The sequence below is a fragment of the Gallus gallus genome, chromosome 3, assembly GCF_016699485.2.
Source record: "Gallus gallus isolate bGalGal1 chromosome 3, bGalGal1.mat.broiler.GRCg7b, whole genome shotgun sequence".
Classification (NCBI taxonomy): Eukaryota; Metazoa; Chordata; class Aves; order Galliformes; family Phasianidae; genus Gallus; species Gallus gallus.
This window is the reverse complement of record NC_052534.1, coordinates 15990168-16014190: the sequence shown is the minus strand read 5'-3', so window position 1 is coordinate 16014190 and position 24023 is coordinate 15990168. Positions and strand designations below refer to the sequence as shown.

Below are 24023 nucleotides of genomic sequence, written 5' to 3'. Positions count from 1 at the left end.
GCATTTATCCTCTTCAACAGGGACACACCAACACCTACTTAAAGAAGAGTGCCTGATCACCACCACTCATCTCCTTATGATGCCGAAATCATCCCTCCTCATCAGGGCAGGGGCTTGTTATGCAGGGACAGGCTGCGTGCAAATGAAGAACTGTCTGGAGGAGTGAGTACCATCTTGCACCCACGCTACTGAATCTACTCCTCAAAGAGATGTCGTAACGAGGGATGAATTTCCTCTGCTCGGTTTGCTTTTATTGAAGGATGCTGTAGTAGATAATTGATATGGAAGGATAATACAGAAAATTTATTAAAACAGTTTCATGTAAATGACATCTCCTCACTGGGAATTGTTGGTCTGTGCCACAATCCACCCCTTCAGTTTTCTAATTAAGTAAAGAAAAGGATACACTGAACAGGAAGTGAGCAATTCACAGCGTTAGGTGCTAAGAACAGATAAGATGAACAAGATGCTATGAAAAGCTCTTCCTGCTGGAGTCAGAAGTCTCTAATCCCTGTGCATATTCTGCCTCTCAGAATGCAGGCACGAGTCGTTTGCAGATCCGAAGTAAGAAGCTGAAAACGTGATGTTTGTAAAGAAGAGTAGCTGGTTGCATGCCATTTGGTGGATAGCTAAGTTGAAGCAGAAGTGCTTTCACGGTCATTGAAGTTTAGCCAAAGCATGACCCAACATCTGTAATCCTGACTGTGTTTCACGCTGCTTTAAAGCACGTCTTGGAGATGTTTGGTAAAGAGAAACACAGGCTGGCTTAGTATCTAATCTGTTTATCCCAAATATCTCCTAAGTGCTTCTTTATTGTTAGTATTATTTTAAAATGCGTGTGCTTAAGAAAAAAATAGTTTGGGCATAAAGTATTACTTATCTGTGTGGTTCTTCACCATCTCTTTCTAAAGGGCAGTAGTTTCAACAGAAAATTCAAAACATCCACCTGCCCTTGTTTAGTTAATTTTCTCCCTGTGGCAAGTTATATCCTTGTACATGTACAATTATTCAGAGCAACCAGGCATTGTGAAATCCCCTTGGCAAGAGGAGAAAACAGATGGTTCTAGAGAAAATATTATGCTTTGGGTCACTGATTTAGGTCATAAAGAATAGGAGAGTCCCATCACACTTTAGACCAACCCTGCCGTCTTAAAAGGAATTGAGCACTGGAATTCTCAGCCAGAAAAAAAAGAGAAAAAAACCACCCACTAAATCAGATTAATAAGTCACTTGAACTTTATTTGCCATCTTCTTCTCTTTCAAATATTCTACTACAATTTTTTTCTCTTAATCAAGTCCCATATTTTGTTAAACAGGAGGAACAAAGGCCTAGAGGCTTGCATCTGAGCAATCCATCTTTTTGGCCTTCCCATGCAGCTCTCCATATACAAACAACATTTTTCTCTTAGCCTGCCGGAGACGAGAGATGTGGAACTTTTCTGGAGGGCTCAGCTCAGAGAAGTGCTGGAGCTTAATAAGGAAAGATACGCCAGCCTTGGCAATGTGCAAGTGGCTTTCTTTGAGTGGCCATAGCGTCCCCCAACTTTGCACTGGACACTCTCCAACATTCTGTGGCGCAGTCATCAAGGAAGATTCACAGCCCGCCTCCTCTTCTCCCCCCTCCCTCCTGGAACCAATTCACAATCAATGTTATTAACACCAGACTCAGAAATCATGGAGGGTTAGAAAATGCTTGGCCACAACACGCTGGTTATGCATATACAACCGGAGTCTGACACGCAAAATCTCTCAGAGAAGCAGCTGCTATAAAATTAGCAGTGTTTCTTTATTTGCTCAATCCAAAATAAACAGCTCAGTCCCCGGAGACCCTCTTGCTCTGCATTTGCACGGGGTCTCGGCCCATGGTCAGCACGCTGCTGCAGAGGCAGTGGTAGGAATATTCCCAGGCAAATCATTCATATTATTCTGTAACAAGAAGCAAGGCTACCAGAATGCCAGCCCTCCCTTCAAAGCCGACTTTGCTAGCTTTTCATTATGGTGTCTCAATTGCATTTCCCAGCCAGGCCATCAACAAGAAAAGCAAACGCATGAGCTGGCTGTGTGTGTGTGGTGACGAGCCACAAGCCACCACCCTGGGTCAGCACAACCCTGCCAATAAGCATTGCCCTTACACCACAAAGCAGACCCAGAGCTCGTTTTCTCCTTAGATCCGGTGCCTGGGGTCTTTCAAGTAGAGCTGGAGCTAACTGGCAGAGCCAGCCCCCAGTTTGGCTCCCCAAAAGCTCCCAAAGCACTAACAGCAGTTTTCGCATAGCCAGAGGGGAGAGCCTGCAGGAATGTGTGATCCCTTTGAGGCAAGCTCAGCTTCCATCCAGACCCCAGCCAAGGGACATTTGTCCAGCTTTTATTCCTGCCTTCAGGGTTGTAAAACCCCCAAGAGAGCAGCTTTTGCACAGAGCAAGGCTATGAAGGTTGCAGAGATATTTGCCTTTCGGATGGAAAAGGGAGCTTGAGTTTTTCCCCCAGACCTGGGCTTTACAAATTGGTAGGAGAGAACTTGTGCTCCTAGCTCTTGCTCCAGCCTGCAGCTCAGGAGAAAGCAGCTTTTGGGACCCCTCTTTGATCGTTCCCTGGCAGGAATACTCCTTTGGGTTGGCTGCTTGCTGCATGCAAAGCCAGCCTGAAAGCTGCTCTGAGCTTCAGCAATGCACAGCTTTTCCTTTGCAGCAGCCTCTCCAAAGTCCCATCCCCATCTGGGCACTTCGCCCTTACCATGTCTACTTTTAGACCCTGCACCTTTGTGTGATGAGGTTTGCGACCAACTGCAACAGGCAGCATTGCTATTCAGAGCACTGAAATAATACTGCTAGCTTGGATGCCTTTGGTATAGGGTTTGGGCAAGAAAGGTTGGGTTCACAAGGAAGGAGTGGCCGCACAAAAAGACTTTCTACAGGGAATATTTTTCGAGCATTCAAGAGCAAACATTCTGCAACACACAGCAGCTGTAACCCAGTGGCATTCACATCATTACAGCCAGCACCACAGACAGATACCCAGCTGTGCCTGCCCCACTGTACCATCAGCACAATGGTGACTCTACTGCCAGCTTGTACAGCATCCCCATGGCTGTGCCACCAGTGCGACATGGGAGCAGCACTGTTTGAAACCTGAATTCTTCAAATCCTCACATCCTTCTCCCAGGTTGTCTTGCAAGCAAGCAGCACCCAGTAGTCAAATGCAAGCCATTTCCCTTTGGGAAAGCTCTGCACACCTCTCCTCCACGGCTAGGACTCACACCTATCTTGTCTCTCCATCTCCGGAGGACTAACAGCCTCCTCCACCCCCCTTCTGACCCTTCCTGGCCATGCTGCATCCTGCGCACCTGCACTTTGTTGAAAGCAGCAGTGTGATTTACAGCAGGGCGGCTCGAGCAGATCCTGCCCTGGGAAAAGACGTGATGACTGTAGGAGAAAGCACCAACAAATTGTCTGAGCTCTGAGAATCAATCAGGAAATCAGCAAGGAGCCTACGTCCAGCTTCCTGAAGCTGAGGGACACAAAAGGGATGTCAACAGCCCCGATCTGGACACCGCCCCATGGCGCAGCTCCTGCAAGCTGTGATTTTTACCCATCCAGGCAGGAGAAGGAGCCGAATACCACGCTGGCCAGACATCTGAACCCATGGAGGAAAGCTGCTGTGTCCAAATGCGCTGCAGAGTGCGATGTCGCTTTAAACGCAGCTTGGAAAGCCCTTGGCTCGCAGCCCTGCTCCTTCTTCCTTCTCCCAGCTCTGCCATGCTGAAGCTGTTGGCATTCCCTGCCCATGACCCTCCGGATCTCCACATCAGGAAAATGATTTCCAGGCCGTCAGCATCCTGATTGCATCAGTACAAAAACCATCAAAACCTTTCCAAATATAGTCAGAGGCACAAGCCCTTTACGAAGCCAATTGAGTAAAATACACATCAGACCACCCTGTTTTCTGTAAAGGCCACTAAGAAGTTAGAATAATTATCAGTCTGTGACTGATTTTTCCAAGTATCCTATCTATTTCTTGCACACAGCATCCAATCCCCTCCTACAATCTCCCCAGCAACTTTCCAAAATAAACAGATAAATAGAGAAAACAAAGCGGCCCCGATGTAAAATTTCAGCCAGATTGGTTGAATCTGGGGGCAAGCCTGTAGAGAATGAGCTTAGGAGTGGTTGCGAGGGAAGCTCCAGCTTTGCTTTTTAACGCATAGAGACCGAGTGGCGAGCTGTCCCTTCTCCCCGAGATACACAGGCTCAGCAAGGAAAATGCCAGGAAATGAGAAGCAAGGGAGAAATCCTTAATTTCTTTTTGTGCCATGTTGCTGCTTTTTAACATCTCCCCTCTTCGCTGCTGCTGTCTTCAAACCATTTCCCTATCCTCACAACGCCTTTTTGTCTTTTCTTTGTCGAGCGGCATCCTTTCCCGCTGTAAAAATGACTGTTTAGAGGATAAAATGCTGTCAACAAGCCTGGAGCTCCCGGGTAGCCTGGGGGAGGAATCATCTGCCCAGACATGAGGGCTACCATAGGACGGGAGGAATTAGCAGGCCTGTTGCTCTCCTCGTGCCTGCCTGTGCCCACTCGTCCCTCGGGTTGGCAGCTGTGTGTGGGATGCTCTCCTGGGCTCCACGGCAGGAAGGAGCAGAAGGGATTGGGGACCCCTCCCCTGTCCCCAGCTCCACCTGGATTTTAGATCTCTGGATCCCAGAAAGGCAGCTGAGCCCCAGTGCCACCAAGTCAGACCCCAGTGCTGCCAGGCCTACCTCACGTCAGGGTTGGCCACCCCTCCACTCCGCTTTGCCCACCTTCTCCATCTCCGCAGCAGCAAATCTCCTTAGGAAGCCAGGCCTATGAAATCACACTTTCCATGTCTGTCTGTCCATCCCCCCCACCCAATTTCAGCTAAACTTGCCAGAGGGGTAGAGATAACAGAGAAAGCCGAGTTCCTCTGAGCTTCCTGAAAATAGCTGGAGAGAGGTTGCAGCCAGCACCCAGCACTTAGGCTGCTCAGGTTGTTTGTGGTGCCCGTATCACAATCATCTGTGTTGGCCATGAGGAATCTGGCGGTCCTCCGGTGATGCCGGTGCCTCGGGCTTTATTGCAAGATTTGAATTTCATTGGGATGCTGGAGAACAGAGATGCTTTTCTCCCATAAACCGGCGGGACTGTATGGCACCAAAAACAGAGCAGAAAACCAACATCTGTCCTACGTGGAATGCTAGAAAACTGCAACCATGATGGCCCTGAGCAGAGCAGGACACCGCCAAAGAAAGGCCAGGACAAGCAGAGAAGTGGTTGTACCTACGTGGCATCATGAGAGCAGGGATGTGAGACAACCTCATGCCATGGGCAGCAGCGCCCAGAGAGCAAATCTGCTCAGCCTGGGCAGCCCCGTAACAGCCAACGTTGCCATCTCAAGGCAAATATACACGTAAGACCTCAAACAGCTCAATGAGAGCATGGTGGAAAGAAGCAGGCAAAATTTCATTGGCTTAGAACTGCTCTTTGGTTTTAGCATTCAGGGATGCTAGGATGAAAAGTGAGCGCATCCTCAAATATCTTGAGGACAAACCCCGGTACGAAGGGAGCTTTGAGCAACGCATCTCCCAACCTGGGCTTCAGAGCTGTTTGTATCTCCAGAGAAAAAGAGCTGGTGGGGCATGAGAGGAGTCAGGCCACGAATCAACTTCCCCGGAGAGACGGAGGGGGGGTTCTGGCTGTACAAATGCTTGGCCGTGCCTTTGTTTGGTTTAAATGCTGTAAGAGGTGCAAAGCTGTGATTAAAGAACCAGCAGGAAGGAAAAGGGGAGATGGGAACGTTTATCAGACGCACCCAAGTGAACACAAATGCCTTTCTTTGGCCATGTCCGCTGCCCCAGCCGAAGCCACGCAGCACAGCTGTTTCTTCCCGGCTGCCATCACCACATCAACGTGCGAGCATCCCAGCTTCCCCTTTCTGAATAAAAGCACACCTCTCCTCTTCTTGGTGGTGTGAAAAAAGCATCGGAAAACCAAAGCGGGAACTGGCGGAGCGCGTGGAGAGCCCCAACCTCCCCGTAACCCCGTTCCCATCACCCGCCTCACGGCTTTCCAACATCTGGGACCGGAGGGATGGCTTTGAAGCGAAGCATGAGCAAGAGGAGCCCTGAAATCAACCGCTCGCACCCACACTCCCGTGACCTTGTGGTTTTACTACAGCTTTCGTTTCCAGACGCCGGTTCTCCCTAGCGCTTGCTGCATTTCTACGACGTCTTGGCAGTTTGCTTTCGCCCTGGAGACAGAGCCGAGCGCGAGGTTGCTTAGCATGGCTCGGCGGGGAGGGAAGCAACAAGGCTACGATTAAAGAATTAAACTAGAGATGACGGAAGAGCCCCAGCCATGCTTCCACCTAGACAAAGCCTACGTGATGCGTGCTGCTTCATGCCAGCCCTTCGGAACGCACGCCGCTCGAGAGGAAAATGGGAATTTCGGCGTGGCCGCAGGTGTCTCTATCGCTCACTTCGGGCAGCGTTTCGAGGCAGAAAACCCCGGGGCCGGCGGAAAGCAGCCCGGCCCGGGGGAGCCCGCAGCGCTGCTGGGCGGGGGCGCGGCTCCCCCCGCGGCAGATGCCCGAAGCCCCCCGGGGGGGACGGCTCGCCGCAGCCCGCTCTCCGCTCCCGCATTCCCGAGTAAGGGGAGGCGCCCCCAGCGTCGCCATCGGCCCCATCGCCTCGCCTCAAGGTACGCGGCCGGCTCGCAAAAAGCATCCCTGGGGCGGGGGGCGGCATCCCCCCTCTCCGCTTCCCCAGGGGCTCCCGCACGGCTCCGGCCGCCTCGTCCCCGCCCGGTTTCGGGGACCCCCGAATGCGGTAGGGCGGGGGCCGGCGAGTCGCGGTCCTTACCTGGCGGTGGGGCGGCTGGGGGACGGCGGCGGGCGCGGCCGGGGCCGGCTCAGCAGCGGCGGGGCATCGCGGCGGGGCGCGGGGCGGCTGCCGGAGCCCCGGTGCGCGGCTGCGGCGGCAGCGGGCGGGCGGGAGGGAGGGAGAGGGGAGGGAGGGAGAGATGGAGGGATGGATGGAGAAGCGCACACACGCGCAGCCCCGGGGATGCGCTCAGCCGGCCCGCCCCGCAGGCAGCCTCCCCTCCCTCCACATCCCCCCGCGGAGAAAGCCGCCGTCCCCCCTCCGCGGCTCCAGCCCTCCTCCTCCTTCTGCCGCTGCCGCTGCTGTTGCTGCTGGAAATATTTCCCGATTTCCTCCTCGGAGCGAGGGACTTTGAAAGGCAGGGCTGGCTGCGGACCCACCCCCGGCCGTCCTGCCCGCCCTGCCCTGCCCTGCCCTGCCCTGCCCGGGGCAGCCCCCAGCCCTGCCCTGCTTGCCCCCAGCCCTGCCAGCTCCCGATCCCACAGCCCCGGCTGCCCTGCAGCCTGCCGGAGCAAGCCCGACCCCATTTGCACCCTGCAGAGCAAGGGAGCAGCTGGCATAGCGCTGCACCCCCCGCCCCCCCCATCGCGGTTTCCTCTATCATTGGGTTAGGGAGCCCTGGGAGGGATGGAAAGATAGGCAGCGGGGTGCAAGGAGTACACTGCTGTGTATGTCGCAGTCCCCTTTGCTGCTGTCTGGAGGCAGAGAGGCCAGGGGTGTCCCAAGGGGCCCGGGTTTGAGGTTCACTCCGTCCATCACATCCCCAGTGCCATGATGTTTGCATAGGACAGTGGGTGTCATGGGGCTGTGAGGTGACAATCAAGGGTGCTCCAGCCACTTAGTGTCTTGGGAATTTCTTCTGCATCTGGCCACATCCAGGACAGCCACTGAACCCTCACTGCCTTCTTTCCTGCAGGGGTTCAGTGGAGCTGGGGGGGATCATAGAATCATAGAATATCCCAAGTTGGAAGGGACCCAAGAAGAGAACCATTAGATCACTGAATCATTAAGGCTGGAAACAGCCACTAAGATCGTCATCCCAACCGTCGAGGGATCATCATGTCCAACTCCTGGCTCCACAGAGGAGCCAAAACTCAGACCATATGTCTGAGAGTGTTGTCCAGACCCTTCTTGAATTCTGCCAAGTTCAGTGCCATGCCCACTGCCCTGGGCAGGCTGTTCTGTGCCCACCGCCCTCTGGGGCAGACCCTGTCCCTAACCCCCAGCTGCCCCTCCCCTGACACAGCTCCATGCCGTTCCCTCAGGCCCTGTCACTGTCACACAGAGCAGAGCTCAGCGGTGCCCTCCGCTCCCTGTGAGGAGCTGCAGCCACCATCAGGCCTCCCCTCAGCTCCTCTGCTCTGTGCTGAGCAACCCCAGGGACCTCCACACTCCTCACACACACCTTGTCCTGCAAACCCTTCCCCATCTTTGCATCCCTCCCTTGTATGCTCTCTAATAGCTTTACATCCATTTTGTGCTGTGGCACCCAGACTGCACCCAGCGCAGGAGATGAGGCCGCACAGCGCAGAGCAGAGGGGACAGCCCCTCCCCTCACCCAGTGGCAGCGCTGTGCCTGGTGCTCCCCAGGGTGCAGTTGGCCCTCCTGGTGTCAGGGCACACTGCTGGCTCCTGTACAACTTACTGTCAGCCAGAGCCCCCATCTCTTTTAGCGGGGCTGCTGCCCAACATTTCATGCCCAGCCTGTATGTACAGCCAGGGCTGCTCCTCTCCCCAGGTGCAGAATTGGGTGCTTCTCCTATTAAACTCCATGTGGCTGGTGATTGCCCAGCTCTCCAATTTGCCTAGATCTCTCTGTGAGGCCTCTCCACCCTTGATGGAGTCAACATCTCCTCTCAAATTAATATTGTCAGCAAACTTGCTCAAAACACCTTCTAGTCCTATATCCATGTCACTTAGGAAAATACAAAGGAGAAGTAGCCCTAAAGTGGAGCCCTGGGGAACCCCACTAGTGACCAGCCACTGGCCTGATGTAACTTCATTTACTGTAACCCTTTGGGCCCGATTCATCAGCCAATTGCTCACCCATTGATTATATTTATGCCTACTTCTGTGATGGGCATTTTGTCCAGAAGGATACTGTGAGAAACACTATCAAAAGCTTTACTGAAGTCCAGTAAGATACCTTCAACTAGCTTCTCTTGGTCAACTAGATAGTTGACCATGGGAGATCCTGCAGGAAGCCAGCAGCTCCAGAGAACTCAGCCAAGGTAGACTTGCTGTACCTCAGGCTGACCCAAGAGTGGGCAGTTCCCCTCCTGCAATGCCTGAATAGCTCCTCCACCCTCTGTTGGCACCAGCAAGGAGCAGATGAACCTGTTGTCCTGCCCTCCAGGAAAAACTCCATCACTTTAACTACTTTAACTAGGACCAAAGCTAATGACCCACACTCTGGTAGCTGCAAGTACCCAGTGACCTTGAGCAGCCCTCTGTGCTTAGGCCCTCAGGTGCAATGTGAACCCCGCAGACGCAGAGCCACACTCCCAGCTCTTGCACCTTCCTACACCTTCTCCTCTCACCTGGTCAGCCATGTGTGCAATTTATGTCACCGCTGGCACAACAGCAAGCCAGAAGTTTATCTTCAGATTTCATTTGTGCTTTCCTTCCTCCCTTCCCTTCCCTTCCCTTCCCTTCCCTTCCCTTCCCTTCCCTTCCCTTCCCTTCCCTTCCCTTCCCTTCCCTTCCCTTCCCTTCCCTTCCCTTCCCTTCCCTTCCCTTCCCTTCCCTTCCCTTCCCTTCCCTTCCCTTCCCTTCCCTTCCCTTCCCTTCCCTTCCCTTCCCTTCCATCCTATTTATTTTCTGTGGGGAGGATAAGATTTCTGTATCACTGTTTTCCCCAGCGGGGATAGGAAACCACATTTCTCTGGTTGGGATCTAATGTAAGACATGGATAACATCACAAAACCCATTTGAAAAGTTCTCTGTGATGAACTGACCAACAACAAACCAACGAGTTGTTACAAGCATTGCCACAGTTACTGGTCTGTAATTCTGGTTTAAGTTTAAGAACTTATTACCTACATACTAGATGAAAAGCATTTCCAGATAATTTGGTTTAGGGAAGACCCTTCTGTGTCCAGTAGTTGTGTCTGGTTTGGCAGCAGCTGCTGGATGTAAGGCGCTGTGCAAGCTGGCACAAGCTGTGTGAGCTGAGGCAAGTGGCTCCCTTGCAGCAAACACAATCCCTGCTGATGCTCTTCACCCTGCATGCTGAAATCTAATCGGTGCAACAGTAAGCAGTAGAACTCAGATTTTAATTAGCTGTCAGCTGTGAAATTCTCCCTAAAGCTCCTCATTTCTCTCGGTTATGTTGCTGACCTACTTCCCAGCTCTATCACTGGATATGGTACACAACTCCTCCGGAGCAGGGAGACATTAACTTGGTGCGTCCTGCTAACTGCTGGGCTGCTCGCTCAAGAGCCAGGCATGTCCCCAGCCTGCCTCTCCCTGCCTTCCAGCAGACTCCTTCCTCACTCCTAGGCTGGAAGATCTTTTTGTGACATCAGAGGAATGGGGGAATGAAGAAAACCAAAGTCTGTCAGCATCGTGGTGATGCTCATTAGCCCATACAAATGTGCCCTTCATGTCACCCAGTCTGAACTGCATGGAGGCAGGAAAGGCGTAACCAAAGAAGCAGCATTATCTCACCCATACCAGTGAGCTACCTTCATCTGTGTGAAAAGTACCTGGCTGGGAGGGCCATGAGGCTGATAGGCTGAGAGAAGATGTCTTTCATTATCCAGCCCCTCACACACCTCTTTCCAGACACATCCAGCTCTGCCTTTCAATATTGCCATGTAAAATATGGAGCTGGGCTGGGAAAAAAAAGCATAACTCAAGGGGTAGCTATCTTTCTTCCCTGCCTCTCCTTGCAGCCATGCAAGAGAACACCTACCGCTGCAAACACACTTACAACCACTAATTAGCAGTCTCCAAATCATGGAGATTCTCGTGCCGATGCTTAGGAATGGTTCATTCATTCATTCATTCACACACACCCACAGCTCCTTCCGACAGCAGCCTGCACCTCCCTGCAATTGCTGGAGGAGGTTTCTGGATATTGGCTACATGTGCAGAGCAGAAAGACGATTCTTCCCTGCAAATAAAGGAGTTAGTGGACTGCAGAGTTTGCAGGAAAGAATGGTGCAGGTCAAATCTTTGCTCAGTGCTTTGTGAAGACACCGGAGCTCCTGCATGCTTTGGAGGAGGGAGACACAAACATCCAGATATTTCTTGCATGTAAAAATCTTGCCCCAGATTCCCTATAAAAGACATATTTCTGAGCAGCTGTCCTACCAGCCTTGTCTGGAGCATCATACATGAGATGTTTTAGTCTCGGCTCTCTTTCGTGGGTACAGATAATGCTGGGGTATAACCAGCGAGCCCTCAATGGCTAGTGCTTAGTCATTTCTGTCCACGTGTTCCTTGAGTCCCTCAGGAGGTGCCAGGGAGATCCTGTGGGAGCAGATGGGATGTCACCTCTGGCTTGCCATCCATCTGTCATTGCTCCTCCCTGCAAGCAGGCTTGTGCGTGTGCCCACTGAACCTTCCCTTGGCTCTCCTCTGTTCTTGGCAGAGACCTGGAGATCCCTATGAATTGTGTTTCCAGAAAAGATATTTCCTAGGCATAGGTTCCAGAAAGTTTGAACGTTGGCTTTCAGTCTCACCTTCACACCTGCCTTTGCTGGTTGGAGGATAAATCAGGCATTTAGAGACGTGATGGGCGGAATGGGGCAAGGCAAGGAGCAGGAAGGGCAGTCCTCTGCACTGTACCTCGTACACTTTTGTTTGAGCCCTCCAGGCAGTGCCTGCCCAGCTATTTCCCAGCATATGGCCCAGTCTGAGTCCTGACGGTCCATGAACACATGGCAGGGGTCCGCTGGCCTGACTGAGCCCTTGGATGTGGAAAGCTGCCATGTGGCTGAGCAGAAAGCAGAACTTGTAGGGCACAGATTTAGGGGCTGCATGTATTTCGCAAACATTTAGTGCGCAGAACCAGATGCACACTTTGAACACAGCCTCAGAATCTCACTTTTTGGGGGATAGAAGCTCTAAAGCCTTCTGGCAGCTGTCATTTGTCTCAACAGCACCAGTATCTCACTCCCGTCCCTGTTCCACAGGCCAAAACCGCCTCCTAGCCTGAGTCACTGTAAAATGAAGGACCAGATGTCCCCTGCTTGACTGCCTGTCCCTTAGCATCTTTTCCCACAAAAAAAAAAAAAGAAAAAAAAAAGAAAAAAGAAAAGAAAAAAAAAAAGAAAAAGCAGCTTTGTTTTGCTGTTGCAAAACTGCAGAATACAGGAACTAGAAATGCAGATGCAAGGCAAGGTCAATCAAAGAGTGCTTCTCAGTGAAAGCAATAGCCCAGGGACTCTGTGCCTGCAGAGGAGCCTCCTGCAAGGGGCTGCAGAACTGCAGTGTGCCAGCTGGGACTTCAAGAAACAACAAAAGTACAAGATAATGTGGCAAGACCTGGAAAGCCAAGGATTGCCATTTGAAGACTGTATGATGCTTCTTCAGCAGCTCCAGTGTCATATGAGGCCGTATCCGTCATTTGATTTTCCTGCGATGCTCCCATGGCTATCAGTGGGAGCACCAGGGCAAATCAGATGTAGTGCATAGCTCTGGCTGTGGCCCCTGGTTGTGAAGGTAATTTGGCCTCCTCGGCACCATCTGTTTGCCAGCCCTGAGCTAGGCTGCATACTCCAGGGAAAAGAGACCTTTTCATTAAAAGTGAAGAGTGACTGACCTCAGCTGCATCGAGGCACCTTCTTTATATTTTATTTATACATCCCAAGCCAAGAAAGCTGCTGGAACACCTCGCAAAACCCAAGCCCATTAGAAAAGAGGAGGAGAAATGACTTCTCTTAAAGGAGAACCTGAATGAATGGTGCTGTAACCCATGCTGCACTAGCAGGGGGGTCCTGAGCTGCAAGTCCAGGGAATGGGGACTGCTATTGCTATATGATGTTGCTGTTTTGGAGCAGCGTTCTCTCCTTTGCACCCCTGAAGATGCATGGACCAGAAATGCCCATCTTCTCGGTGCCATGCTTCATGTTCTAAATGTAGTAATTGAAGCCCCGCACATGAAGAGCATGCGAACAAAGAAGAAGCCAGATCTAACTTCCCGATAACCTAATGGCTTTTTTTTCTTTTTCTGGGGGATTTTGGAGAAATGAAACTACACTATTTGTGAGCCGATGTTCTCCGTCTCAAATTCCTCGTGATGCCACGTGCCAGCCTGCTCTCCAACTGGAATTTCAAACACAGCCTCTTCAGAGCTGCTTGGAGCTGAAGAGCTTTCCAGACTGCACAGTGCTTTAAAACGCTGGGAGATGGTACTTTGCCAACCATATCAAGGTTAGAAGAGCCCAGGTCCATTGTGAAAATCTGCTCCTATGGGAAGTTGTGCTTCTGGCAAAGCAGTTTGGATTATGAGGCTGCATTCCTGGGTTTGCAAATGCAGGAGGGACACGGGTGGGTGTGCGAAGGCACACATGCGTGCAGATTGTGCAAGACCCAGCTTCCTCCCTCTGCATTTCTGCTTATTCAGACAAACTCTTTCTCTCCCATGGGTTCTCCCATCTCTTTAACGGGTGAGACAATTTCCTGCACATAGCTGTCATTCTGAGAACACAGGTTGCTGCGATGTTGTTATTTATGTGCAGCACTGGGGGGACAGAACAGGGCAGACTTGGGGATTCACACATGCCTAAACTACTGCTTCACCTCCTGCCTCACCTGGGCTTTTCTCCTTCATTTGTCTCCCTTCCATGTGGTTCACACACACTAAGAAAGCTTCTGGGTCCTGCATCTTCAAGACATCAGTGTGCTATTTCTGGTATTTGTGCCAGAGCTGTTAACAATATCTGGCATTTTATTTGCATTAGTAGACTCCAGAGTTAATAGCTGTATTTACATGATCAGTGGCATCAGGAAGGTGGGAATAAAAAAGAGAAGTGAGAGGCCTAGAAGACATGATCCCAGAGGAAACACTGAAGGAATGCAGACTGTCAAGTCTACAGAAGACATAACCTCATAAATCTGAAGGAATAGATGTTTCCCACTCCCACTGTTGATAAGATAAGAAGTCAGGAGGTTAATCTTCAGCTAGGGAAACTGAAGTTCGATGCAAGGAAAAACTTTCTAGCCATGAGAGCAATGGTGTGGGTAGCTGGACTGTCTGCAGAGAGTGAGAAGTCTGCGTCATGGAAAGCTTTTAAGACCGAATGTGCAAACCTCTACTGCGCTCAGATCAGGTGTCAGCAGCCCAGCTCTCAGCATCACTTCATAAAGAAGGTGATGAGCAGATGAACAATCAGGAGACAGGCATCAGTTACCTCTCTTAGCAACTTCTGATCATTTTTGTGCTTGAAGCTTTCCCAGATGCTCTCAGGAGCTGATGACACGGAAAGACTTGTTTTGTGAATATCTGTCCTGCCTCACATCCTTATCAAATCCTTCTCTCTCTCTCCTGCCCTCCTGACAGCTATACGTAAAGTGTGCAGACACATTCCCCACCCAAGCTGCAGCACGAGGAATGGCTGGCTGTTCCCCAGAGCAAAGTAATGCCCATGCAGGTGACTAACTTAAGGCATGTCGCAATGAAATGGTTTGAGAAGCTACCAGATCCTACTGGGAATAAACAGAGGAACAATGTCTATGCAGCTGACTACCCCTGACCAGTAGCTACGATAACTAGACAGCAGCATGAAAAATGGCAGAGAAGAAACATCAAGTGTAACAAAAGCAGACCACCAGCTTAACTGTTGTCTGAAGTAGAAATTACCAAGGCAACCATATCATGAATTACAAACAAGTGTAGACAGTCAGCAACCCAGGGCCAGTGAGGAAAGAATAAAGATGTACGGATGGATGGCTTGTCTGGGAGGAGCTGAACTTGGTAAAGAAGCATAACCTGGGGAGATCAAAGGGGCAAAACAAGAATATAAAATAAAACACTATGAATGAGCTGCATCAGCCAGGTCTGAGGTCAGCTAGGCCTTTCTCTGGCTCTTCGCAGGGCCCAACACATTGAGGTGAGGGCTTTCAGAGGACAGAACTGGCTCGAGTGGAGTGTTTGCACAAGTCACAGTCAAAAAAGGAAGGACACGTGTCACATGAAATCCCCTCCAAAGACAAGCAAGGCAGCTACAAGCCAGGATGTAGGCAGGGAGTTAGCATGGTGAAACATTAGCTTTATTAAGGTTAAAGGCTTCAAACTTGTCTTGTTAGTTTCCGTAGGCTGCACACATCAAGGCACGTTTCCAGATAATCAAACTGTCTGTTTGAAAGAGAAGAACGTTAAAATTGGGTACGTTTTTATCAACAGGGACAGAAAATGTCTAGGAAACATGAGTAGCGGCATATCTTGAAACGCTTACAAACTTGTCCTGTTTTGTAGCATTCCTCTAGGTTTGTGCATCAAAGCATGCTTTAAAAATAGTCTGCCTGGCTATTTTTAAGGTATGAACATTTAAACTGGATACCTTTACGTTGCTGAAGGCCAAAGGTTTTCTAGTGCACCATCACAGAGGTGCATCTTCAGGCATTTTAACTCATGCCAGGTGTACTTGGAAGAGGCTTACCCTGGCCTCTAAGAATGCAAGGACTGTGACCGCGTTATGGATCTTCAGGTGAGTCTCTGGGGATTTAAAATGGAGATTTTCAAGCAGCTACAAAAGAACGATTAATTGTTACGAAGTACTCATGATTTGTCCTGAATCTTACCCAGTGGTTGGTTGCCAAACAGACAGGCAATTGCTCACTAAGCAGATTTTCACTGATAGCCAGTACAAAGCTTTTTTCTTTTTTGATAAGGAAACATGCAAGATCTGTATACGCTTTTACTCCTCCGTGTGATAACAGACAGCTTCATTCATACTCACAGCAGCGAACCTTCAAGATTAACTCTTTCTTTTAGGTTACGATGCAGATCTGTCATATGTCAGGGGAATGATGAGGTTATCAGTACAGCTCTAAAGTGCTCCAATATTGGTTGCTGTTGTTCTTAAGAATTCACTTCAAATCAAATCAGCTCAAGAAAAAGGGTAAATGTCTCAGCTGTGGACAGATGTTCCATGGGCTGGGTCCATTGCAGAACGTGGCAGCAGCACAAGCACAGGACCTGCTGTGGTGCTGGGACTATTTCATTTTTTTTAATGTTAAATCTGTGAGTAATATAGCTGGAGTGCAAGGAGGACACCTTCCACAGGTGTACATCTGCATTTGTACAGGATTTTGCCCACAGATTAACACTACCAATAAGATTTGGAAGACCTGCTGGAACGTTTCCACAAAGATTTGGTTAGGCTGCAATTTTGAAAGACATGCAGGGGAGGTGAATGCTAAGAAGTTAAACCTATATTAGGTCTTCAGTCGGGATTGTCAAGATCCTCTGCCAGAGCACTGGTATAACATGTGGCTAACAGTTGAAAGCTGTCTTAGCAGTCAGCAAAGCAGTAAACACCACCGTTCTGGATGGTCAACAGAAACGAAGACCTACTTATCCAGCTCAGTGGGGCAATCCAGAGCATCTGTCTTGCTTCTGAATCGGGCACTTACCCTGGACAGAAAATACTTCCAGAGCCGTTCCTCGAATAGCTAAGCTCCAAAAGAGCAACCTAAATCCAGGAGGTCATCTTGGAACAATATTTGGCAGGCCAGAGTGACTTAACGTGCTGTAAAGGACCATATGGAATAAGTTATGCCGCAGTAAAACAAACACTTGTCTCTCACATCCAGTGTTATTGTTAGCAACTTATCTGACCGAGCGTATTTCTCAGCAGCGACAATGACTCACTGAATAACAGGATGATACCACGAATCGCTAGCATGTTGTGGTCTGTGGCCACAGGAAGGGTTTTACTTTTACTGTATACACGTTGGCAGTTTCAGCGCACTAGCAGCAAATCCAAATGTTTATTGCTGCATCTAGTGCAGAAGCACAAGATCTCTGCTTGGAGCCTTTCTGTAAGCCAAAAAGAAAGCATGGGGGCATTTTTAATGTCACGCTTGCCAAACTGCAGCAAAAGAAAAGAGCTGAGAATTGGTTGCCCGAAGAGGAGACGTCACCTTTGCTTTGCTTTGCTTCCTTATACCATCGTGTGGATATGGTGATCACTGGAGCTGGGAACCAGCATGAGAGCAGGCTGTCCCAAAGAGACGGGCTCTGTGGTCCCCATGTAAAGATTCAACCTTGCTGCAGGTTGCTAATTTTGGACATGGGCCTCAAAGCATGCTGATTTGGAAGGATGGAGAGGTTGCAGGGCAAGAGATAAGACTGGTCCATCAAACCCCAGTTCAATGATGTAGAAGAATTGTATCCGATGCACCTCAGAGCAGAGAAGAAAGCAAAAGGGAAGCATCTGCTGTGCAGAGGTTTCCAAGAGGGACTCAAGGAAGTCTTGGTGGGAGGATAGAAAGGCAGCAGCTTTGCAGGATGCTTTTCTGCACTTGATGTATTTTGTTATTTATCCATTTTTGCATTTTCATTCAGCTCCCTGCTTTTGCTTATGTAAGAGGAAAAAGAAAAACAAGCCAAGTCAATGTTCCAGTGAGAGGAAGGACAATTCTCTGAAAGGACAGGAAATGGTGTGTGCTGGTGTCATGCAGGATTAGTCTGCAACCTCCAGGGCATGCTGTGGTCTGCGGGACAACCTGGGAAACATCCCAGGGACAAAACCTCTGCTGAAACATCCTGAACAGGATAAAGGAAGGGCTTGAAAGCACTGGGAGACTGAGGAGAGGAAAAGGGCTTTACACCTCATTCCACATAGCATATTCCCCTGTGAATTAAAACAGTCCCAACACTGAAGCTTCCAGGCCCGTGGGGAAAAACATCTGTACTCAAACAGAACTCTTTGACAGAAGAAGCTCTAGAATGCTTTCTTCTTTGGATATTAGCAGACAAGCCATTAAGAATCATGAAGCAGAGTAGAGCCCAACTCAGTCTGGGGCGTTTATCTTCCTGGTTTACTGAAATTTTGGCATTTTCCCGAATCCCAGCTCTGTGAGTGCTTTCCCTTCTACCTCTGCCCACATTTCTGTACAAATAAACTGATGCGGAGTTCTCCAGAGTCTGGAGAAGGCCCAGATGTAGAGATGAGAAACTGAAACCTGCCTTTTATGTTAGCAGTGTCATAGTTCTACATTCCAGGGATTTGGGAAAGATCCTAACAGCAAACATCCCAAACTCAGAAGGAAGTTTAGCATTAAATGCAAAAGAAATCCAAATATGTTGACGTATGGAAACCAAAACAACTTCAGCTTTGCCCTGCAGTGACCCCATGCAGTAAGAATACAATTACGATTAGATCACAGGAACAGTTGGAGCCCTAGATAAGAATAAACCGAGTTTTGAAGGCCTCCAGACATGCTACATTGATTTGCCATGTTTTCTCCCAATGTAGTGCCAGAATAACACAAGAGTTCCTTAAAGAATCAATTAAACACTGAATGTCAACTCAGAAATTGCCTGATTTACTTGTAAATTGGCAGAAAACAACACCACTACTTAAGGCTGTCATATTGCTGCCTTCCCCCACAGCAGCGCATGGAAGATTGGAGGATGAGAGGGGACGATAACAAAATCTCCCTTTGTTTGTAGGATTAAATGTTTGGTGACAACAAGGTCCTCTCCAACACACATGGCTTGGTCCACCTCCAGGCAAACCCCTTCCACCACCCAGGTGTCCCAGTATGTTTCCTTTGTACTTTTCTTTCTTTCTGCTCTTCTTCCTTGTGCATAATTGAGAGCTCTCCCATCCCTTTCTGGAAAAATCCCTCTGTGCATCTTAGAATGACTGCACTCTGATCTTGAAGGCCTTAACCTCAAAACCGAACATTTTAGGTAACACAACTCTGCATTCATGCCATGTTTTCCCCCTACACTTGTAAAAAGGCTTTCTCTATGCACTGGATTGCCTGCAAATCCCTGTCCCTGGGTTCCCCTTGTACGAGCACAATTCAGCAGCACAGTGGCTCAGTATGCTAGCAAGATCCTAAGTACATGAAAACTCAGTACCACAAAGAACTGTCTTGTAAGAGCAAGTCTGCATTAAAGGCAACTCGTGTCACGGGACAGAAGTGTGGAAGTAGTAGTGTCTGTAAGTGACTAAAAAGGACAACTGGTTTTAGACCAGCGGAAGGTTATTTACCCATCTCTCCAAAATGTGCAGTTAGTTATTATGCATTGAAGTTTTATAAAGAAGAAAAAGCTTGTGAAGCTGGACAGCACACAGTTTAGTGCCATGACACAAAAAACGGCAGCAGTTTCTCTAAACACGGGCCTATAAATGTATTTTGAAGTCCCATCTGAAATGCTACGCTTATTTGAAAGGACGGTGGCCACATGTGCATGAAGGATGCTGAGTGGCTTTGTGCGGCCAGCTGCACCAGGTGGCAAGCGCAGGACACACTGCAGTGTTTGCATGTGGTGTTCACAGCCTGCAAAGCCAGACTTCTCCCCAGATGCCATTCATTTTGGAAAACTGCCTGTGTTGTGTTTGTGAGTCCCCTGGTGAAACCCACCCCAGGTCAATCGCTGTCCCACATCCTGAATATGTAGAGAGGAGAAGAAGAGAGCACGTTCTGGGCACAAGAAAGCCAAAAACAGCTGCACTTTTTCATATGAGTTTTGAAGCATTAGGTTCCTCAGCCATCAGTTTGTTTTTTTTTTTGGTTAAACCAGAGGCAGAGCCATCTGTAAAGGACCATCATAAAACACTTTCTGACTTTCTGTGGTATGTCTTGAATGGGGAATGGTCACTCCTTCCCTCTCCTTATGGGAGACATGACACATCCTACAGAGAGCTATGACACATCCTACAAACCATTTTCCCTAGAAGAAAGGCATTAAAAAGTATCTGGCTGGATAAGCAAATCAGTCTGTCAGTGTGTCCCCAGAATCTGCTCCAATCTTCTGACTCATTAAGACAGAGATGGTTTCCAAACTCCATCATTCAGGAATCACCATAAAAATATTGAAGTCACTGAAGGGAGGAGGATGTACAGTTGGCCTGATGCAAGCCAGAGCCGGTTTGCAAAATCCTTGCTTAGTGACTTCATGGCATAGCCCTCCTCTGTGTGATTTATTTTGAGGACTGTCTCTTTTTGGGCATACTACACAGCACACATGTCCCTTCCCACAAGAAACTCTGTATTTAGGACTGCAAAGGTGATTTGACTATTTATATTTGTGCCCAAGGTCTCAGAATGAGATCCTGCCAGCTTTGCACAAAAGACCAAACACCAACAATACCCAGGACTAATTGACAGTAAATATTAATAACGGCTAGTATGCTGGTAATAGTAATAAACTTTAGGGATGAAACAGTCTGTATGGTATTGCTGCTGATGGAGGAGGACACAAAGGAGAGGTCATTTGCAAGGTCTCGGTGCAGCTCTACCCAATGGCAATGGAAGCAATCCCAGTAAGCGAGGAGTGTAGGAGTGTCCTTTCATTGTAATAGCAGCATAAAGGGTTGTTTACTAGCAGCTTGATAGCAATTAAAAAGCTATTGGCCCAGTTTAGTTTAGGATTAATTTCCGTGCTTGCATTTCTATAGAAAGGTGATAAGCGCTTGAAAGGTACTTGTCATAAAAAATAGAAGTTTGTCTGGCACAGACGGATCTCAGCTGCAGCCTAATTGTGAACATTTCCAGCACACGAGAAGAAACCAGGCAAAGGGAAGATAAGCAGCTCAGTGAGTGTGAAAGCCAGGCTTGTGCGAATGTCCATAGAAATGCTTGCTAAATAAGGGGAAACCAGGGCTGCACTCACAGACCCTCTCGGCAGCAGACTTTACTATGGAGTTTCAAGTGAACGCTCCCATTATATTCTCCTTATGTAACAACAAGGGAAAGCATTTTCATTCATGAATGGAAATGCTTATGACATTTGTGGTCTAGTAATTTCCCTTTATGATCATCTGTCATCGTATCTCTGGAAATCTCCGACAATTTCAGTCACATTCCTGATATTACGTTCAGCTCTTTCTGTATAATTTCACTTCACCTGCTCTGCTGTTTTTTCCAGTCTATCAACCATCTGAAAAATGAGAAAGCTTTACCTGGCACTTTGCAGTGGGAGCATGCAGACCGTGTTTTAACACCTGAGAGCACACGAACCGACGTACAGATGCTGTTCTGCAGCGTTTAAAGAAAAATCTCATGTTAAACTGGGCGGCCCCAAACCAACGAGATTTCGAGCCAAGGCTACAAGAGGACGACTGTGTGGCCTTTTGTTTTGTTTTTGGTGTGTGTGTGTTCTGTTTAACAAAACGCTTAAGTGGAGAAAGCCTTTCTGCCAAGTGTATGCTTGGCTTTTTTTTTTTTTGCCAGTGCCCAGCTCAGAGAGCTAACGTGTTTCCCTCTGAGTTTGCAGGAGAGCCGTTACCTCTGTGCTTTGGAAATAGTCACAATAGCGCACAGCTGTTTTCACTGGGGTCGACTTCCACCACGCTGTAATGACAGTTCAAGCCAGACCAAAAATCCTCGCACAGGATGTAATCAACCTCAAATCTGGAGAGAAACATTGAGAAACTGCCTCCGTGCGCCAAGAAAAACAGCAGCCGTTTACAACATGCTTTTCCTAATGTCCACTCAGCTCCACGCACACGTCAAACTGGACGTCTCAAAGCGAAAGTAGGGCAGACCGGAGGAGAAAAGCCCCTTGACTATTGTGAAGGATTTTCCAAGCAGTAACGCGGCAGGGCTCAGGCACCGGGAGCCACCTCTGACCTCTCCTACCCCTGCATTGAAGCTGTGGCATGGGGTGTCCTGAAAGCCCACATCACGAGTGATAAAATGTTTGTTTTCCAAGAAGCCTTTTTTCTTGCCTCTTTCAGACACTTGGAAAGTTTCTGTCCCTCCAGCAACAAAGCTGCTACACGTCACGTTCCTCGCTCCGAGCTTAACTGCTATGCTGCTACAGGAGCCAGCCCACAGCACCAGATTTACGGGTTTTCTCAGGATGCCGCGTTAACCAAAACCCGAATTATTCCCCAGAAACGCTTGAATCCATTTTCACTTACCCCAGCTGAGTCTCAGCAGTTGTGGATACAGCAGAATGGAAAAAAGCCCTCATATGATAGTGTCTCTATATTTACCAGAAGGAAAGGAGCTGGGGTACTTGTCCTTTAAGTGTCTCTAAAGATGGTTTGCATAGCTGGATCTCAGCTTATCTATGCTTTTCTGCTTTTGCTTCCATACATGGATCTGTTCCCAACAGTAACTTCAAGCTGTCGAAAAGAAGCTATCTGGCAGCTTTCAGTTTCACCTGGCACATCAGTGAGCAGAAATAAATAAATAACAGTCTTTCCTGATAGATCCCCTATTTGATTTGTACCCCTCTTTGTTTCTTCCTTCTTTCTTCCTACCTCCCTTCCTTTACTTCCCTTTATTTACCTCCCTTCCTCCTCTCCTTCCTTTCTCCCCTCCTTCCTTCCTTCCCCTCTTTTCTCTCTTCTTTTTCTTTTTTCTCTCTTTTTTTTTCTCCCCAGATTAAATTTTTTGCTATTATTTCCAAAGTGATTCCTAAGTGGGGGCAAATGGAAACAACCAAAACTGATTTTTCTTCACTCTTTCCTGCAAGCTCATGCACTTTATTCTCAGAAATATCTTTTTGTTGCTGTTGTTTCTTTGCTTTGCTTGTAGGTCAGGGTTTTGAATGTTTATTACTTGGAAGCATTTCAATGCAATATACATCATGTCTGCAGCAAGGGAAGGTTAAGAGTCAAATTTTTTGGAGAGAGAGATTATGGAAGAGCCACGTGACTGCTCCCAGATTAGCAGCAGTAGCAGGAGGAAGCATTCCTCTGATAATACAGTAACCACTATGGGACGTGCCTGAAGCACCAAAGACTGGAAGCTGTTGTTTGGAAGCTTCTTGCAGATGCGTTATGATTAAATTAATCCTCGTCCTCCTTCCCACCCCTCCAACCTCACCAGGTTTCTGTTTCACAAAGGGCTGATACTGGACAAAACAGTCTTTTTAACATGGGGAATACCATGCCACAGGTCAGAAAACCAGTCATAGAAGGGCTGCTCTGAAAGTAATGCTTCTTATTTCATTATGTTGGCCCACAGCATCAGAGGCAGATGTTGGTGGTATGGCAGTAGAGGCTGAACCTTCCCACCAGTATCCCATTAAATTTTGTTGCCATGTGACAGATGGCAGCAGAGGGACAGTCTGACACAATGGCGTCTGACGTGGAAGTGTGTATGGAGCAAAGGTGTGGAACTGAATTCCTCAATGAGAAAAAAACAGCACCCGCTGACATTCATCAGTGCTCGCTTGAGATTTTTCCTAAATATCTGTTAAACACGTGGCAAAATAAAAGTCTTTTAAGCTCTCACTAGCTCCAGCCCTACAATTAGTGATAAGCTGTGATTTTGTTATTACAAATTACCCAATCAAGAGATGCTGCTTCAAACAACATATTCATCTCCTGCTCTTTGGTACATAAGAAACTGGGGGGAGGTGTATATTTTAATGTGGCTCCTGGGAGGTTTCTAGCATATACCTGGCATCCCATGCCCTAAGAGCACACTTCTGTGTTCCACATTGAGCAGAAGTCCCGTATGGGTTGGATATACGAAACAGGCAGCAAAAGGATTCATGTGTAGAAAATGAATGAGTACAAACTTGATGATCTTGAAGGCTTTCGCCAAACTGCATGATGGTTCTATGGTTCAATGAAGGAGACCATCCTGTTTCTGGCATGCCAGTCAAATGATTAGTGTCTGATGTATGGAGCAGTGGGAATCTGGAAATCTGTCCCAGGATTTCTCCAGCCTTTCAAGAAGAGCCAAGTGCATCTCAGGAGGGTGCTCAGGTGGGAATCCCCGCCACTGATGCCTGTCTGACAGATCTGGTGACTCAGGAGGGAACCTCCTGTCCTGTACTGCATGCATCAGTAAAGCCTTTGGACTCCCGCTTAACTTAAAACATGCAAATAATACTTTTGACTTCCCTGGGGTTAGCCATGTGATCATTCCGTGCTTGACTTGGGTTGTATAGGAATGGAAATGAAGCTGTCACAAAGTGGCACCAAAAAAACAAAACAAAACAAAACAAAACAAAAAACCAAAAACAAAACAAACA

At 48.5% G+C, this 24023-nt stretch overlaps 2 protein-coding genes across 14 annotated transcripts in view; one reads left to right on the top strand and one right to left on the bottom strand.

Annotated features, from left to right (window-relative positions):
• SLC8A1 (solute carrier family 8 member A1) overlaps window positions 1-24023 on the bottom strand; it is a 117516-nt gene that overhangs the window by 77665 nt on the left and 15828 nt on the right. For 10 of the 12 annotated variants that reach the window (XM_015283436.4, XM_046938494.1, XM_046938495.1 and 7 more), the window contains exon 1: window positions 21952-21978. The exons of 1 other annotated variant lie outside the window; for it this stretch is intronic. The gene's annotated coding sequence lies outside the window, so the exon portion shown is untranslated. Of the gene's footprint in view, window positions 1-6874; window positions 7101-21951; window positions 21979-24023 lie in introns of those variants that run through there. One more of the 12 variants, XM_015283437.4, reaches the window with a different exon arrangement.
• Window positions 5904-24023, top strand: part of LOC107052874 — a 105536-nt gene continuing 87416 nt past the window's right edge. Inside the window, exons 1-2 of one of the 2 annotated variants that reach the window (XM_046939561.1) lie at window positions 5904-6713; window positions 20955-23289. In XM_046939561.1, coding sequence (XP_046795517.1) covers window positions 6352-6713; window positions 20955-20970 — 378 coding nt within the window. In that variant the 5' untranslated portion in view covers window positions 5904-6351 and the 3' untranslated portion in view covers window positions 20971-23289. Of the gene's footprint in view, window positions 6714-20954; window positions 23290-24023 lie in introns of those variants that run through there. The other variant, XM_046939562.1, reaches the window with a different exon arrangement.